This window comes from Sitophilus oryzae, unplaced genomic scaffold (genome assembly GCF_002938485.1).
Source record: "Sitophilus oryzae breed Bouriz unplaced genomic scaffold, Soryzae_2.0 scaffold_466_pilon_pilon, whole genome shotgun sequence".
Taxonomy (NCBI): Eukaryota; Metazoa; Arthropoda; class Insecta; order Coleoptera; family Curculionidae; genus Sitophilus; species Sitophilus oryzae.
This window is the reverse complement of record NW_022147047.1, coordinates 592,409-609,810: the sequence shown is the minus strand read 5'-3', so window position 1 is coordinate 609,810 and position 17,402 is coordinate 592,409. Positions and strand designations below refer to the sequence as shown.

Here is a 17,402-nt window from a genome sequence, read left to right as displayed (position 1 = left end):
ATACCTCTTGGGGTTAGCTCCAAATTAGCTTAAACATTGTCTTCTGCTTTTTTTTCTTAATTTCAGAGAGGGTTCTTACTTCAAACGGTATAATTGGTCTATAGGGAATTTTGGGAAAAGTTTTTTTTGGTTTGGTTATAATTTAGTAAATACAAATTAATTTCTTGATTACATTACGATCTCTTTTATTTTTAGATAAGTTTAAAATGTTTAAAGAAAATATGAAAAAGGAGTTATTAAGAAAATTAAATGAACTGAAAATTAAATTACTCGTAGCGATTTTTACCAAGAGAACTTTTTTACTTAAAAAACGTCGTAAATGTATAATTTTTGTCTCACTAGTTTTATACAGGTACGGATGAAAAGTTATTACTCTTCAAACCAGTTAAAAAATATGTAGATGGCGCCCTCTACAAGTAGGAGTCATATTGACATCAAAATCGAATTTCTCGTGTCAAAAAACTCCTAGACACCAATTTTTTATCCAAATAATGACGTTACTTTAGAAATTATTTGGAAAAAGTCCAAATAAAAATGAAACTTCTACACCTACAAAAATCTGCCATTTAGACCACAAAAATCATTTTCACTCAATATACAGGGTGGTTCGAAGAGTATTCCGGAAACTTTGGTAGCATATTCTGCAGATAAAAAGAAGTAAAAAAGTTTTTATAAATATATTATGTTCTAAAATGCTTTGTTTCGGAGATACAAGGTGTAGAAGTCTCATTTTCATTTCGATTTTTTCCAAATAATTTCTGAAGTAACGTCAATATATGGATGAACATGGTGTCTGGTAGTTTTTTGACATGAAAAATTTGATTTTGATGTCATCGTGACTCCTATTTGCAAAGGGCGCCACCTACATGTGTTTTAACTGTTTTGACGAGTAATAACTTTTGTCCGTACCTGTATAGAACTACCGAGTGAAAAAATATACATTTACGACTTTTTTTGCTTAAAAAAGGTCTCTTGGTAAAATCGCTAGGAGTAATGGTTCTCGCGATATTTGGAATCGAAATTATCAATACCTGTCATTATTGACATAAATTAAACATGTTGACTAAATAGTTACTAGACTGAAATCATAAATTTGAAATGTTTTGGTGCCAAAAATTCAACAGAAACTGTTTTATCATAATTTTTTCAGGAAAATGTATGATTAATTAAAAAAAATAAAAATTTCCCAAATTTATTATTTCAGTCAAATAATTCCATTCTAAATAGCGAATAAAATTATTCGCTATTTAGAATGGAAATAGTGAATACATGTCATTATTGACAAAAAATAAACATATGTTGAGTAGATATGGGAATTTTTTTTAAATTAATCGTAATAGGTATTGATAAATTCGATTTCAAATATCTCGAGAACTATTACTTGTAGAGATTATTATTAAGAGACGTTTTTTACGCTAAAAACGTCATAAATGTATATTTTTTTACTTAGTAATTTTATACAGGTACGAACGAAAAGTTATTACTCTTCAAACCAGTTAAAAATATGTAGCGGGCGTCCTCTACAAGTAGGAGTCATATTGACATCAAAATCAAATTTCTCATATCAAAAAACTCCCAGACACCAAATTTCATCGAAATATTGACGTTACTTCAGAAATTATTTGGAAAAAATCGAAATAAAAATGAAACTTCTACACCCTGTATCTCCGAAATTAAGCATTTTAGGACATACATTTTAGGACATAATTTTGACGCCGTTTTTTTTTTCGATCCTATATGGTACTAGTTATATTTAGAGATTGTACTAATAGTACAATTTCCCTATAACTCCATAACATAGGAAACAACATTTTAATGAACAGTGCTTTCCATAAAACCAATAAAATGAAAAATATACGAAATAATATACATGTAATGAGTTCTTTCGAAAATCGACAACTATCCCAAGTAGCAAAAAGAAATTCTAAAAGGATTGAATTATTTTATAACAGTCGAATAGCGTTGTCTTAAAGACTGCTTGATTTTATTAAGCGTTTGGTTTCGACGTTTTTTAATAAAAGTTGTCATATTAAACTATTTTCTAGTGGTTTTTACAACGTATCCTATAACGCATTAAACGATAATTTCTTTTAGTATGATATAATACTTAATAAGAGAATGATATATGATAACATACATATTATTTTATTAGACTCTTATACCCACCATGTAAGAGTTCTATAATATTCATATAACTAGTAGTCACAAGATCATATAATAGTTACTTAAACTTGTCTTATTAAAGTTGTATTACGTAGTATGATAGAATGTTTTATTGTGTTAAACTACGGTGCTGTATACAACACTAGTTATATAGCCTTATATGATAAAATTGTGATTAACAAAATAAATTCGCTGTAATATCTGCATTATAAAACTGGTAATGTATAATATAACCTCATTTCAAATTAAATGGTATACCTAGTTATTTATTTTGTTATTGTTGTTGCAAAAGTAATATCTACGTACGAGTATAATCAATCACACCTATTATGAATTCTTGAGAAAGTTGGAAAAAAGTTAACAAACGCAGTGGTAGAGCATGTAAGAAAAAAAGCATGTAAGAAAAAGTAAAAGAGCATGTAAGAAAAAACTCTTCGAAATTACGGCAAATAATCCCGAGAATTCCCTGGGTTCCTAAAAGCCAAAGAGAAAGTTTTATTCAAAATGTTTGTATTGTTTTATTGTTGTTTTTCCAAGTCCTTAGGTTGCCGCTCACTCGTCGGGCATGCATGAAATGCATTGCGTGCATGAATCCATGAAAATCTGATCATGTTTGTTAGTTTAAATACTAACCAAATGAGATTTGGCAGCATCTATTTGTCACAAATCTCAATATGTCAAAAATAGTTCTATAGTGCTTGGAAATTCTGCGTAATGATAGATATTTATCCTATACCGTTGTATTTTACAACAAAGATTTATTTAAGGGATTCATTTATAATAAAATGGTTGCAATATAATTCGCCATGTTTAAGGCGGAATTTTTGTATGGCCTATGGCCGCCATTATATGAAGCAAAATTAAAAACATCAAAATAAATTGTAAAATGTTATTTTTGAAAACTATTTTGTGATAAGATTCCCACATACAGTAATAAACTGTTTAATTAAATTAAAAACAAGAATTTTTGAAAATTTTATTTTATTTTATTGTTTAAATTTATACCTAAACCTTAATCGAAATTAAGGCGCTTTAATTTTTTGCCAGATACATACCTATAATCTACCAGTAAAATTTTCGGCGCAACAAAAATTGTCCCTACTTTTCAAACCCTATTAATGATTTTTTATATTACATATTTGTTGTACCTTCTGGCTCTACCCTCCATTTTCACCGTCGAGTAAAGTCTCCTTTTTAACAATCCACATCCTCTAGATTTATTTTACGACACGCTTAAAATATAATTTGCTCCTAATATTCTTCGGTAAAAAATAAAATACTCTTTTACCTCGTTAAATGATCAAATGTTTTTATTGTTAGTTTTATAATAGTTATATAACGCTGTGTAAAATAGTTGCATAGGAGTTGTATACCCTTTTTATAGAACTTCTACACTACTAAACGGTTGTATAAAAATGGGCCTTTTTTGGTTGTAAAGCTATCATATTACGGTCTTATAGCATTTTATACGAATTGAGGTATCCTATAAAAATGATCACATAGCTGTGTATACAGCCTTTATAAAATGAAATTTGCTACTTGGGATGAAACTATGATCCCTTCCCCGACACAAACGGTACATTGTGAGAAATTGTAGAGAGAAACAAGCCCTATAATATAGGAAACAACATTTTAATGAGCAGTGCTTTCCATAAAATCAATAAAATGAAAATTAGTAATTTTCAACGTAGAATTTGTTACGAAAAAGACAAATCAAAAAAGTTAAGAATGCAATTCTAATTCTCTAGTTCTCTAATTCGAGTTTTGGGCGTTAATTTTTAACAGTCGATATCTGGAAACGAACTGTGGAAATGAGCTGGCTCTTTTTCTGAAAAACAATTCGAATTTATAGTGATAATAAAATAATAATTACCGCCAGATTGGATGCTCTCCCGGTGAGCTCTATCGTTTCTCCATTCGCTTGAGCTGCTGATGCTGGCAGAGCGAGAGGCACTGAAAAACGAATTAAAAAGTTCTTAATGTTGCGTTTTACGAACATTCTCGCTGCATAATTCAGCTCTAACCTAATGCGCTTTTTATTCGCATTAAAACCACTACGGGCGGAGCGGAGCGGATTCCTAAAACTCAAGTGGTAAATGATTTTCTAGGTGATTTTCTATGTGCTTCTTTATACAGGGTGTCGCACAACAGGTTATTGGGGTTATAGGTTTTAGGTTATTCAAATCTGCAGAGAGTAAAAAACTACATACAGGGTGGCCCATCGAAAACGTTCCGCAAGGCATAACAGCCAGGGTATTTTTTTTTTCAAAAAATACAAAAACACGTCAATTTTGTTTGTGAGGGGGACAACTTTTGCCCCAAAAATAATTGCAAAATCTTCAACCTTCTAAGCGGGGGTGTCATATACATGTACTGATTTCTTTCGAAAATCGACAACTATGAAGATATGAACTCTTCCCCGACACAAACGGTACATTGTGAGACAGGAAATTGTAGAGAGAATCAAGCCCTGTAACATAGGAAACAACATTTTAATGAGCAGTGCTTTCCATAAAATCAATAAAATGAAAAATATAGGAAATAATATACATGTACTGAGTTCTTTCGAAAATCGACAACTATCCCAAGTAGCAAAAAGAAATTCTAAAAAGATTGAATTATTTTATAACAGTCGAATAGCGTTGTCTTAAAGACTGCTTGATTTTATTAAGCGTTTGGTTTCGACGATTCTGTTTTTTAATAAAAGTTGTCATATTAAACTATTTTCTAGTGGTTTTTACAACGTATCCTATAACGCATTAAACGATAATTTCTTTTAGTATATATAACACTTAATAAGACAATGCTATATGATAACAAACATATTATTTTATTAGACTCTTATACCCACCATGTAAGAGTTCTATAATATTCATATAACTAGTAGTCACAAGATCATATAATAGTTACTTAAACTTGTCTTATTAAAGATGTATTACGTTGTATGATATTGTATGATGAATATTTTATTGCGTTAAACTACGGTGCTGTATACAACACTAGTTATATAGCCTTATATGATAAAATTGTGATTAACAAAATAAATTCGCTGTAATATCTGCATTATAAAACTGGTAATGTATAATATAACCTCATTTTAAATTAAATGGTATACCTAGTTATTTATTTTGTTATTGTTGTTGTTGCAAAAGTAATATCTACGTACGAGTATAATCAATCACACCTATTATGAATTCTTGAGAAAGTTGGAAAAAAGTTAACAAATGCAGTGGTAGAGCATGTGAGAAAAAAAGCATGTAAGAGAAAAGAAAAATGTAAAAGAGCATGTAAGAATAAACTCTTCGAAATCTGCAGAGAGTAAAAAAACACATACAGGGTGGCCCATCGAAAACGTTCCGCAAGGCATAACAGCCAGGGTATTTTTTTTTTCAAAAAATCCAAAAACACGTCAATTTTGTTTGTGAGGGGGACAACTTTTGCCCCAAAAATAATTGCAAAATCTTCAACCTTCTAAGCGGGGCTGTCATCCCCCAACTTTTTTCAAATGGGAAGGGGGGTCAAGTGGCGTTTCAATGAAAAGGGCTTTCTATTCTTTATATTTCCCCACTTCGTTTTTAAATTTCGGTCGAATCATTTTGAAAATATGAAAGATTGAAATTTGAAAAGTACTTTTTGCAAAAAACGCATAAATTGAATTAATTAAAAAAAAACTTATCTTATTAATGAAGCAAATGCTGAAAATGTTGCCCGTCAACCTCCATGCAGTAAAACAAATTGTTTTCAATCCGTTCTAGAACATTCTGAAGAACTCCGGAGTCACTTCGCGACAAATATGAATAATTCGTCTTCGCAGGTCTTCTAATGAGGCGGGTGGAGTGCTATACACTTTACTTTTTATGTGTCCCCATAGAAAAAAGTCTAAAGGAGTCAAGTCGGGTGACCGGGGAGGCCACTCAATTGCACCCCTTCGTCTTATCCCCGAACGGGAAAGTTATTGTTTAAATAATTACGCACATTTTGAGAGTAATGTGAAGGTGCACCGTCTTGTTGAAATATTAGTTCTGCTTCAACGTATCCAGGATTGTTCTCTATGATGTCAGTTAGGGCTGGGTCGATTGTATTTTTCTGTAAATCCAAGTACATATCACCTTTTAGATCTCCAGGAACAAAAAAGGACTCACAATAGAATTTCTAAAAATACCAGCCCACACTTTCAATTTCTGAGGGTTTTGTGTGTGCACCTCGTGAAAAACCCTGGGGTTGTCCTCAGCCCAGTAACGACAGTTGTGCCAATTAACTACACCGTTCAAAAAGAAAGTACACTCTACCTAACCTGATCGTTCAACCTTGTGGCAAGTGAAAAAATGCGAAAACATCTAGAAATAATAAGAAAAAACAGCAAATTGGCCGAAGGAATTTATCTTTATCATTTACTCTGATAAATTTTTAAATAAACTTTTCATATTTCAATCCTTCATATTTTCTCAATGACTCGACCGATTTTCAAAAACGAAGCAGGAAGGTATAGATAATAGAAAGCCCTTTTCATTGCGGTACAACTTGACCCCCTTTCCTATTTGAAAAAAATTGGGGGATGACACCCCCGCTCAGAGGGTTGATGATTTTGCAATCATTTCTGGGGCAAAATTTGTCCCCCTCAGAAACAAAATTGACGTGTTTTAGGATTTTTTGAAGAAACAAATACCCTGGCCGTTATGTCTTGAGGAACGTTTTCGATGGACCACCCTGTATATCAGAAAAGTAGTTATTTATGATATGAAGGACAATTTTTTATTGTAAAAACAGTAAGTCTATAGAAGTTCTTTACTAATGATTCTTTTATAATAATAAAATGTTGATTTTTTTTAGAATTTTCAATATGTACAGGGTGTCCCATTTTCGTGTGTTTAGGGGGTTTTTCGTTTATGAGTAGAGATACAAAGATGCGGTCTCACATCACTGTACTACTGTTTTATGAAACTAAAGATGCGCAGAAACTAAAGCTATGCACATACTTCTTAAGGCGCGTCTACATTGCTCGTGATCCTGCTCGCGCTCTTGCTTCTGATTGTGCTTCAGTTGCGTGCGCTTCTTGTTTGTCGTGTTTTTCAAGATCGTTCGGCTCGCAAGCAACGGCGTCCACCTTTCTTGTCCTCACCTGAAATTATCTTGTCCTCGGCTACGCCTCGGCCGCAAATTTCAGATTCGGCCAAAAAAGATCAACTTTACGGCCTTGGTACACAAATAACTATTATTTTGGTTTAGATGGTTTTATAAAAAAAGTTGATTTTGGTTAAAAAGGGTTTATTCATTGGATTTATCTAAACTTCTTTTTTGTGTTAAAAAGTTTTCTTTTTAACACAAAACGGCGTCTAGTTTGGCTTGGAAATGAATGTCGATGACATTCCCCATATTATTTTACATATAAAATGACAGGGATCTTTATTTCATAACCATCGCTGACGCCGTTTTCTTTTGTAAGACTTTAAAATAATTGCACCTACCCTGTATAATATTCATTTTTTGATAAAAAAACTAATCTACTGATCGATGACATTCGTCAGACCGATTTTCAAAAACGAAGCAGGAAGGTATAGATAATAGAAAGCCCTTTCCATTGCAGTACCACTTGACCCCCCTTCCCAAATGAAAAGAATTGGGGGATGACACTCCCGCTCAGAGGGTTGAAGATTTTGCAATCATTTTTGGGGCAAAAGTTGTCCCCCTCACAAACAAAATTGACGTGTTTTTGAATTTTCTGAAAAAAAAAATTACCCTGGCCGTTATGCCTTGCGGAACATTTTCAATGGGCCACCCTGTATATACATATACACATACAAAGAGTAATTTCCTGCTACTGCCAATCCAGATGTCACAGCAATGGAAGCTGCTAACAAAGTTAATGATGCCATCACCATATGAAAATATTTGCTGAGAATGGGTTGATGTTGTATAACAACCAAAAATCCAGTTAAAAACTACAAAAATCAAATAATAACCTGTTGGAAATTAAGTCTTAGGAGCGATTCTCACTATAACGTACCGTCACCCGTCACAGTCACGTCTCGACAGAAAACATGAACTAAATGGAAGATGGACGTTGCCACGACGTTACGGGCAGTGTGAACATGTCTATAATATTTATATTTACTGTGGTGTCCGATGTGACGGTGGCGGTACTCGATGTGATATAGTGAGAATCTCGGTGGTATAGTGAGAATCGTGCTGAAGCAGGGCGCCCATTGAATCGGATCGGATCGGATCGACACGGCATCGCTCAGTCCGGAAACGTCCAACACCCGCTCACCAAATCGGTATGCTTCAGTTTATCAGTCGAAATATGATTTTTGTGGCGTGTAGTATATTTTAGTTCGGATTAGAATTTTATAAACAATACTTAATAATTTATATAATATGAGCTCTTCATCATCTTCCCAAGCATTTTCATTTCGTGAACTGTCATGATAATATTTACTAGCTTGATCATAGAGGTGTGGATATTCTCTAACAGTATCAATTAAAAGTACTTCGTCCATTGTAAACAATAAATAGTACACAAAATAATCAACTACAAGGTAGTACACACACTGGGGGGGGTTTACATCAAACACAACGAGAAAACTGATCGGACGTTCGGAATTTTTTGCCCTCTCTACCAAAAAAGACTGATATCGAAGTCAATCGACGGACGTTGCCGAGCGGGACTGAAGCAGTGCACGAATGTCAGTCTATTTCTACGTATTTCAAATCATTCCGACAGGACTGTTCCGTGCCGATCCGATCCGATCCGATTCAATGGGCGCCCTGCTAGTAATCTGTATCAACTATTTATTTGGAAAATATAAAGTACTATAGCGAATAATCCTAGGATAGAATGTACGGATTTAAACTGACTGGTTCCATATTGCCGAAACACATCTATAATGACACTTAAACCAATCACTGATATGATGAAAGCTACGAGATGAATTCCAACATGAATAGCTATGAGAACTTTACGGTCTAAGACTCCATGAGCTGTTCGAAACACCACCATAGCTACAAGAAAAAAAACATATAAACTATAAAAATAATTGATAATACAGGGTGGTCAGAAAGGAAATCCCCGTGAATCTTTGACAAACTATTCTACAAATAAGAATAAGTAAAAAAGTTTTTATACCGGGTGCGTCAAGTGGCTCACGCCCTATAACTTTTTTATTTTTTCAGATAAAAAAGCTAGATTTGGTATGTTAGTATATGATACAAATTAGGTTTGTTTGACGTATTCAATTGTTTTCGGTCACTTTCTGTTTCACCGGAAATGACTACAACTTTTGGTTTTTAAATTGCACCCCCTTGGTATTCTTTTACTTCGTTCGATAGAAAATAATACTCTGAATAGAATTATATATGATATGTCAACTTTTTGCATTTTCGCATATGGTTTATTTGAAATTGTAGCATGCGGTTCATAACGACAATTTGACTCGAAATACCAAGTGTGTGGTATCAAATTATTCGTAAAAAATGCTTTTTTCAAATATGTTAATGAGCCACACTCGTTCCGTTTGAAAAAATATGATTTGGACATCTTTTAACCGGCCAGGACAAGACACTAAAAACATTAGACGATCAAATCTATTTCCCAGGCTCTTTGATTTAAAATTAGTCTTTTTAACATAGCCATGGCACTCTAGACTGAAGTTTTAAATACAATTTTTTTAAGTGAGAATGCCAAAAGTTGACATATGATATGTCATTCTATTCAGAGTGTCATTTTCTATCACTATCTATAGAATGAATTAACAATAACCGAAGGTGCCATTTAAAAATCAAAACTTGTAGTAATTTTCGTTGAAACGGGAAATGACCGAAAACAATTGAATGCCTCAATCAATCCTAATTTATGTCATATTATACTGCCATACAAAATCTCGTTTTTTTATCTGAAAAAATAAAAGAGTTATAGAGGTGAGCCTTTTGAGACGCACCCGGTATATGCATGTCCTAAAAAGTTTTTTACGCGTAAAAAAATAATTTATTTAGTATACCACACCGGAAAAGTCTAGGGATATTACAATTTTATCCAGCCATCGTCAGTAATTTTATTATTTGCATTTCTGATATAATAAAATTAAAATAAACAAATAGTTTACAGGACGTATTGGAAATAAAAATGAGAAATTTACCGAATTTTTCAAATTTACCTTGATTTTTATTGAACTCCAAAAAATACACACATATTTTTTATTCTAAACAGTGAATTAAAAAAAAAGATAAAACCATTTTTACTTAATAAAGGGTATGGCCTCCTCTACTGTTCATTACAGCCCTAAATCGTCTCTCCATGCTCCTGATCAGGTTGTCGATCTCTTCTTGAGGTACAGCCTGCCACGCTGCATTCACGGCCCGAACCAGATCCCTACGAGTTTCACGAGGCATACCCATTCTCAAAATTCTTCTTTGGACCGCGTTCGATGGGGTTGAGGTCAGGAGATTGTGCCGGCCAGGGTAAGATGTTTAATTGATGAGCATTGATAAACTCACTTACCACTCTGGCTGTATGAGGCCGTGCATTGTCATGCATGAGAATAAAGTTTCTCCCAAAATCATTGGCATATGGTAACACGACAGGCTCAAGAATTAAATAACGATATGTGATTCCTGTTAGAAACCTTTCAAGAAAAACGAGATCGGGTTTTCGGCCTAACTGGACTCCTCTCCAGACCATAACTGTTCCACCTTGATAAGGGTGCACTTCCTGAACATGATCCAACCGAATACGATTTCTCGGTTCTCTCCATACCCTAAGCCTTCTCGAATCCGGATGAATTCCAAAGCGTGACTCATCCGTGAGGAGAACATTGGCCCATTGTTCATTCGACCACTGAACATGATCTTGAGCCCACAAATATCGTACCTCTCGATTTCCTCTCGTTAAGGGTTGAGCTCTCCAGGGGCGTCTGCTTCTTAAGTTGACCTCTCTTAATCTATTGCGAACAGTGTCAGGACTAACGGTTACATTACGTGTTTCCTGGAGAATTAAACTAAGCTCTGGTGCTGTAAGAGTCGGTTGGCGTCGGGCATTTAATTGTAAAAAATGATCTTGCTGAGGGGTAGTAATGCGATGTCGCCCTGTGTGCCTTTCAGCAACATCACTACTTTCACGGTAGCGTGCACTTAATCGCGATATTACACTTTGCGTTGTATTTAATGCTCTAGCTACGTCGATTTGGCGCATTCCAGCTTCGAGCATACCCATGGCTCTTAGCATTTCGTCTCTGTTAAGATGTCTACGCTCCATAATGTCGTTTAATACTAAACAGGGTTATTTGAATGAATTTTGGCCAGTTATCATAAAAACATAGCCAGTACATGTTAAATTCGTACAATTGATGCTAGGTGCTTTTTATACATTTGACAAAAAATGCACAAACACTTCTGCAAATATCCCAAATTTAGAAATAACTAGTGTGACTACTTCTTTTCATTCGAAGTAGAAAGAATCGGCCTACAAATATGTTGTTGTTTATTCAAAACATTTATTTTTAACTTTAATAAAATGATATCCCTAGATTTTTCCCGTGTGTGTAGTTTTACTTTTTATTATAGTTTTCAGTTTTAGTTTTTTTTATAGTTTTCAACATTTCAAATTACACATTTTCAAAGATATCCTTTTCAAATTCTTCAATTTAATAGCTGTATAAGTATAATATTAGTAAGAAGTTACTTCAAATATGCGCACATAGTGCACACACAGTTTTTTTTTCTATTGTATAGTCTTACCTTGAGAGTATAAAAACACCATTCCAAACGTCATCAAAAACGGATGCCAGTTGGCTTTCAATGCTAAATTCGAATTCCATGCGAAGCCCCCTTGATAGAAATAGATCCAGAATAGAAGCTTGGAGCAGGCTAGTAGACCAAATACTGTTACCCTAGCATAATGCTTGAGAACAACTTTAGACGGCGCTGTCATTATTTTAATTTTCAAAACAGTCAATTTGGAAAAAAATAAGCGAACTTTCTTCCAGTAGCAACAAACATATATTATAGTTATAACTTTAAAATGCCTATATACAAATAAATCACTGATGTGATGATTGGTTTCTAAAGATTTTATGAGTAATTGTTGGCGTATCGGCAGATGCACTATACGATTAGATAATGACGTGAAGTGTTTTTGAATTGTTGTAAGTGTTTTCCGAGATAAAACAATATTATTATCATTATCGGTACTTAATTTTTTTTGCAAATAATTTTTTTTGCTAATAAAATCGACCAAGTAAACGGTATTTATTAATATTGTTTTTTTAAATAAATAAGGGACAAAAATAAAAAAAATTGTTTCAAGAGTTTTACGGGGAAATACATTATTATCATCATATTCAGAATATTTTTTTTCTTCTAACAAAATCTACCGACGACAGTCAGATATAGTCTGTGAAACGAATAACTTTGGATTTGACAGTTCCCGCGGGCTTTTCTAGTGTAAATTTTATTAGGTTAGCAACTTGCGGCCATGCTGATGCAATGCCGTCTCTAATAGAACAGCCTCTGAGCGAGATGTATGACGTCACCCTAGTTAGATACTACGGATTAATTATATTGTAGAATACATGGAAAACATAATTATTATTCCTCGTATATGTAATTTTTTGGATTATATTCGACACTATTTTTTTCATATGACACAACACTGATGAAGGCTATAAACGTTTATTTTTTTATTTATTTTATATATTTTAGGCTATAACGTTTTTTTTAAACCAAAAAAAATAATGAAAAACCAAATGAAAATTTAATCAGTGTTTTTCCCGAACCTAAATCCCAAGAAAATCAAAAATTTTAGAATAATTTTACATATAAAATGACAGCGATCTTTATTTCATAGCCATCGCTGACGCCTTTTTTTCTATGATATTGTATTATTTGCAAATATAATTTTTCGAACATTAATGCTTGCAAAATATACATATAAATTTTGTGAATGCAAATAATAATACATCACAATTAGTAGATATTGAATGTTTTTTATTAAATTAGATCGATTTTCAAACCCCAAAATCTAAAATATATTTTACATTTTACCCATTATCTTATGTACCTATTCATTATTTGTAGGTATATTGTAAAATATTTGCTGCATTTGTATGGTTCATAGTTTATTTGCCAAAGTATTTATTACTATAAATAGGTATATATATTGTATTTATTAACTGTATATTATGTATATTTCATGTAAACTATATCAGTTTTAAAGTACAAACCAAAAATACGAGGAATAATTATGTTTTCCATGTATTCTACAACATATTTATTAATCCGTGGTATCTAACTAGCGTGACGTCATAAATCTCGCTCCGAGGCTGTTCTATTAGAGACGGCACTGGTCTGATATATAGAAATTTGAAAGGCTGATGGCATTTTACTTTTGTCAATTATGACATTTCGCATAAGTTTCGCATTGATTTTTGCAAGAAGAGGAAGAACTGTCACTTGTTTTGTTATTTTCCTTTTCTATTTCACGAAAGTAAAGAGTTACCTATCTGATTCGTTCCGGCACTCATTTTAAAGAATATCAGTAACTTTTTGGATAGAGGGATTTTATATTTGCCATGTTGGTAAAAAATAACGGTCAAAATTCAAAGTTATTCATTTTATAGACTATAGTATGAATTTTGTACTTTTAATTTTTTTAATTATTTTTAACCACTACCGGTAATACAAATGATTAACAAATTTGTTGCAAAAACTAGTAGTTTTATGGGTTTCGCATACATGGCAGGGACCAACCAATGCCCTCTATAAAAGATCAGCCTACGGGCGGACTTTTGTTTACTTCATCAGCTGTACATACTTAGATATTGGGTTAGATTCTGTATTCATATTTTGTCGGTTGATTTTTGGTATTATTTGTTATTGTAGTGCAAAAAACTAATTATTTTGGTGTTTAAGTGACATAAAGTACTACCAGATATATGGTTACTATGATGGTCAATCTGTTTCTCATAAAAAAACACGAAATATTACACGTTTTGTTAAGTGCTTTAACCTAAAAGTGCCCATAAATTTTTTATTTATCGTGATTTTTGTGTGTGTTGTTAAGACTCAACAATTCATCAATAAAGCTTAAGTGGAGTGTGTTTTTGGTGCTATGCCTCATCTTTGTTGTGTTCCTGGTGGAAAGGATAGTTATACTAGGCAGCTTAGAGTATCCGGAAGAGCAAGAAAAGTGGGTACGTGTTATAAATCAAGACAATTCTATTGAAAATATCTTTAATAAATTTAAAAGTAATATTCTCCCAGAATGGTATTAAAGAAAACTGGACAATTATGTTTATTTTATTCATATTGTGGAATCTCCACTCCAAGTGTTGTTGGTTCAGCTTCGATAGATTCAAACACGTAAGATAAACACGTAAGTAGGTATTATGATCTAGGGAAAAATAAAGAATATGTGTATTAAAGATCATGAAAAAGATTGTTATTTTGAGTTCAAAATTAAAAAAGATTTTTGTAAAGAGAAGAATGATAAAGTTTAAAAGAAGAATGTGTTTTTGTTTGATAATATAATGTATGTAAGACAGTTCTATTGCAAATATCTTTAATAAATTTAAAAATAATATTCTCCCAGGATGGTATTAAAGAAAACTGGACAATTATGTTTATTTTATTCATATTGTGGAATCTCCACTCCAAGTGTTGTTCGTTCAGCTTCGATAGATTCAAACACGTAAGATAAACACGTAAGTAGGTATTATGATCTAGGGAAAAATAAAGAATATGTGTATTAAAGATCATAAAAAGATTATTATTTTGAATTCAAAATTAAAAAAGATTTTTGTAAAGACAAGAATGATAAAGTTTAAAAGAAGAATGTGTTTTTGTTTGATAATATAATGTATGTAAAGCATAACATATATTTGTTCAGTAATTTTTACTGATAGTGTCGATTATTTATAATACCAAATTAATATCAAATATTTAAGTGATGGCTGAATACAATATGAATAAAATAACAATAAAATTGGTATATTTGCAATACAAAATTAAGTTTTAAGAATAAAGGTGTTACTAAAAATACTAAGAAGTTCATATTTCTTTGTTTTAATTGGTCGAATTTTATTTACATTTTATTTAAGAATTATACCGTATCATCGAAAAAAAATCGGCGTCTAGTTGGCTTGGAAATGAACATCGATGACATTCCCTAAATAATTGTACACATAAAAAAATTAAATAGAATTTTACAATCTTGGAAAATTTGATATTCTTGAACCTTGTTTCTAAATATTCTAAATTTTTTGATTTTCTTGGGATTTAGGTTCGGGAAAAACGCTGATTAAGTTTTCATTTGGTTTTTCATTATTTTTATTTGGTTTAAAAAAAATGTTTCGGCTAACATTATAGCCTTCATCAGTGTTTGGTTGGTTTGGTTTGATTTGAAGAAGTTAGTGTCGAATATAATCCAAAAAATTACATATATAATATTCACACCACGCACCACATAATGTTTACTGCGTACTCCATAGTCTCCATAGTCAATGTAGATAGTTTTACTGTTAAGAATAATAATTCTAAAAAACGTGGTCATCTTTTGATAAGTTTATATTAGTTTATTAATTGCAGTAAACATTATGTGGTGTGAATATTTCATATGTAATTTTTTGGATTATATTCGACACATTTACTAAACTAAACATATACCTTCCTTCATCTTTTGGGCACCTAAAGAACGATATATTGTCTGTCATTCTACTTTCACAACCATCCACTGTACAAATATTTCTAGTAGACATTTTATTCACAATTCGAACAAAACAACTAAAACACTATTTTTGGTTCACCCTATGCGTCGGACCGAAAACAAAACTAAAATAAATTTGGAACGCTGTGTACACGTCGAACAACGGATGTAGACTGACCCAAGTCTACAAGACAGGCGGTGAGCGGCGGGAGGAATTTTGATACGGACGAAGAGTGGGCCAACTGATATATTTATATTCTTTAAACTGTGGTATTAGCTTTACCTCTAGAGCATATTTAGCGAGGGAAACTTAATTAATGTAGTTTGAATACTGTAATCATAATTGGTCCTCTTTAACAAAAAATATTTAAACAGTTTTGTTGTCTTTTAATGAAATAGGTGAACTATATCGACAATATTAGTATCTGTACTCTTTGAAAATATGTTACATCTTAAAAAATAATCCAAATTGTCAATATTCCATGGGTATAGTGGTCTAAATTATAGAAAATGCATTTTTTACGAAAACTGGAAGAGATAGATAAAAAATAGTAAAATACAATTTGATAGACAATTAAATTTTGTATTTGATTCTCGTAAAATATACAGAGTGTTCCATTTAAATTAAACAAGTTATTGCCGTTTAAATATAGTAATTATTTAATATAAATTTTTAGACACTCTGTATAAGGTAGTATTTTGTTTATTATTACAAAACAATATCTGATCAATAAATAAACTTCAGTAAATATTTAGTATTAAAATCTTTGATACCCTTGGAGAAATGAAGCCCTAACATTTTTACTGCAATTTCATAAAATTGCAAATATTTCAAAAAGCGGTAAGGTTTAAGTGTGATAAACCTTAATCAATTTTATCTTTATTTCGGTCGTAGCATCTAAAAATAGAATAATATGCAGCGTGTTCCATTTAAAAAAATACAACTATAACATTTTTTACTTGTTTGGGATACTCTGTAATTTGTAAAAACATTTTTAAATTGTAGCTCTGATGGTCCTTCAACGAACCCAAAACTTACAATTTGTAAAAATCTAATCGTTTAGCTACAGTACTCCGTGTCGTATGTGTTGAACAACTCTGTATAAGATACAATCACATAATACATAATATCTATATCTATTCTGCATTTATCAAAATATCTATCTATCTACCCTAAAAACAGAAGTACTATTAATCTCGTATAAGTTATGAAAAAAAAATTTCCTGAATATTATTGAGTATTGATTTTATTTCAGAATAATTTAAATTATGCCATATGATCATAAAAAAACGACGTAACTCAAGATTACAATAAGTTTATGTATGTATGGTTATTTAGAAAATTTCATCAATCATCATTTAAAAGACAACTTGACGCCGATTTTATTTGATCATACGGTACATCTTTGCATAACAGTAGGTACTATTAATCTCCTTTAAGGTAAAGTATTTTTTTATTTCAGTATTATTGAGTATTGAATACATTTCAGATTGAGTTATTATTAAGTACACTTGTGTGATGCAGGTGTATTTTGTATTAACTTAT

At 31.9% G+C, this 17,402-nt stretch overlaps 1 protein-coding gene across 1 annotated transcript; it reads right to left on the bottom strand.

The window, feature by feature from the left end:
- Positions 1-3,941: 3,941 nt before the first annotated feature.
- LOC115886028 (cytochrome b ascorbate-dependent protein 3-like) lies at positions 3,942-12,242 on the bottom strand. Its single transcript, XM_030905058.1, has 5 exons — positions 11,893-12,242; positions 8,975-9,162; positions 7,951-8,102; positions 4,037-4,116; positions 3,942-3,991 (listed from the first exon to the last, which is right to left on the bottom strand). Exons 1-5 carry the CDS (start codon positions 12,083-12,085, stop codon positions 3,942-3,944), a joined length of 663 nt encoding a protein of 220 aa, XP_030760918.1. The 5' UTR covers positions 12,086-12,242.
- Between the last annotated feature and the right edge of the window lie 5,160 nt (positions 12,243-17,402).

What these genes read in the sequence shown, in the direction of transcription:
- LOC115886028 (XM_030905058.1), bottom strand. Translation starts at nt 12,085, where the DNA reads ATGACAGCGCCGTCTAAAGTTGTTCTCAAGCATTATGCTAGGGTAACA. An exon ending in TACTCTTTGTATGTGTATAT is followed by an intron (nt 4,117 to 7,950) that starts GTATATACAGGG and finishes TTCGTTTTTCAG; the next exon opens with TGCCTCTCGCTCTGCCAGCA. An exon ending in GGAGAGCATCCAATCTGGCG is followed by an intron (nt 3,992 to 4,036) that starts GTAATTATTATT and finishes ATTGTTTTTCAG; the next exon opens with AAAAAGAGCCAGCTCATTTC.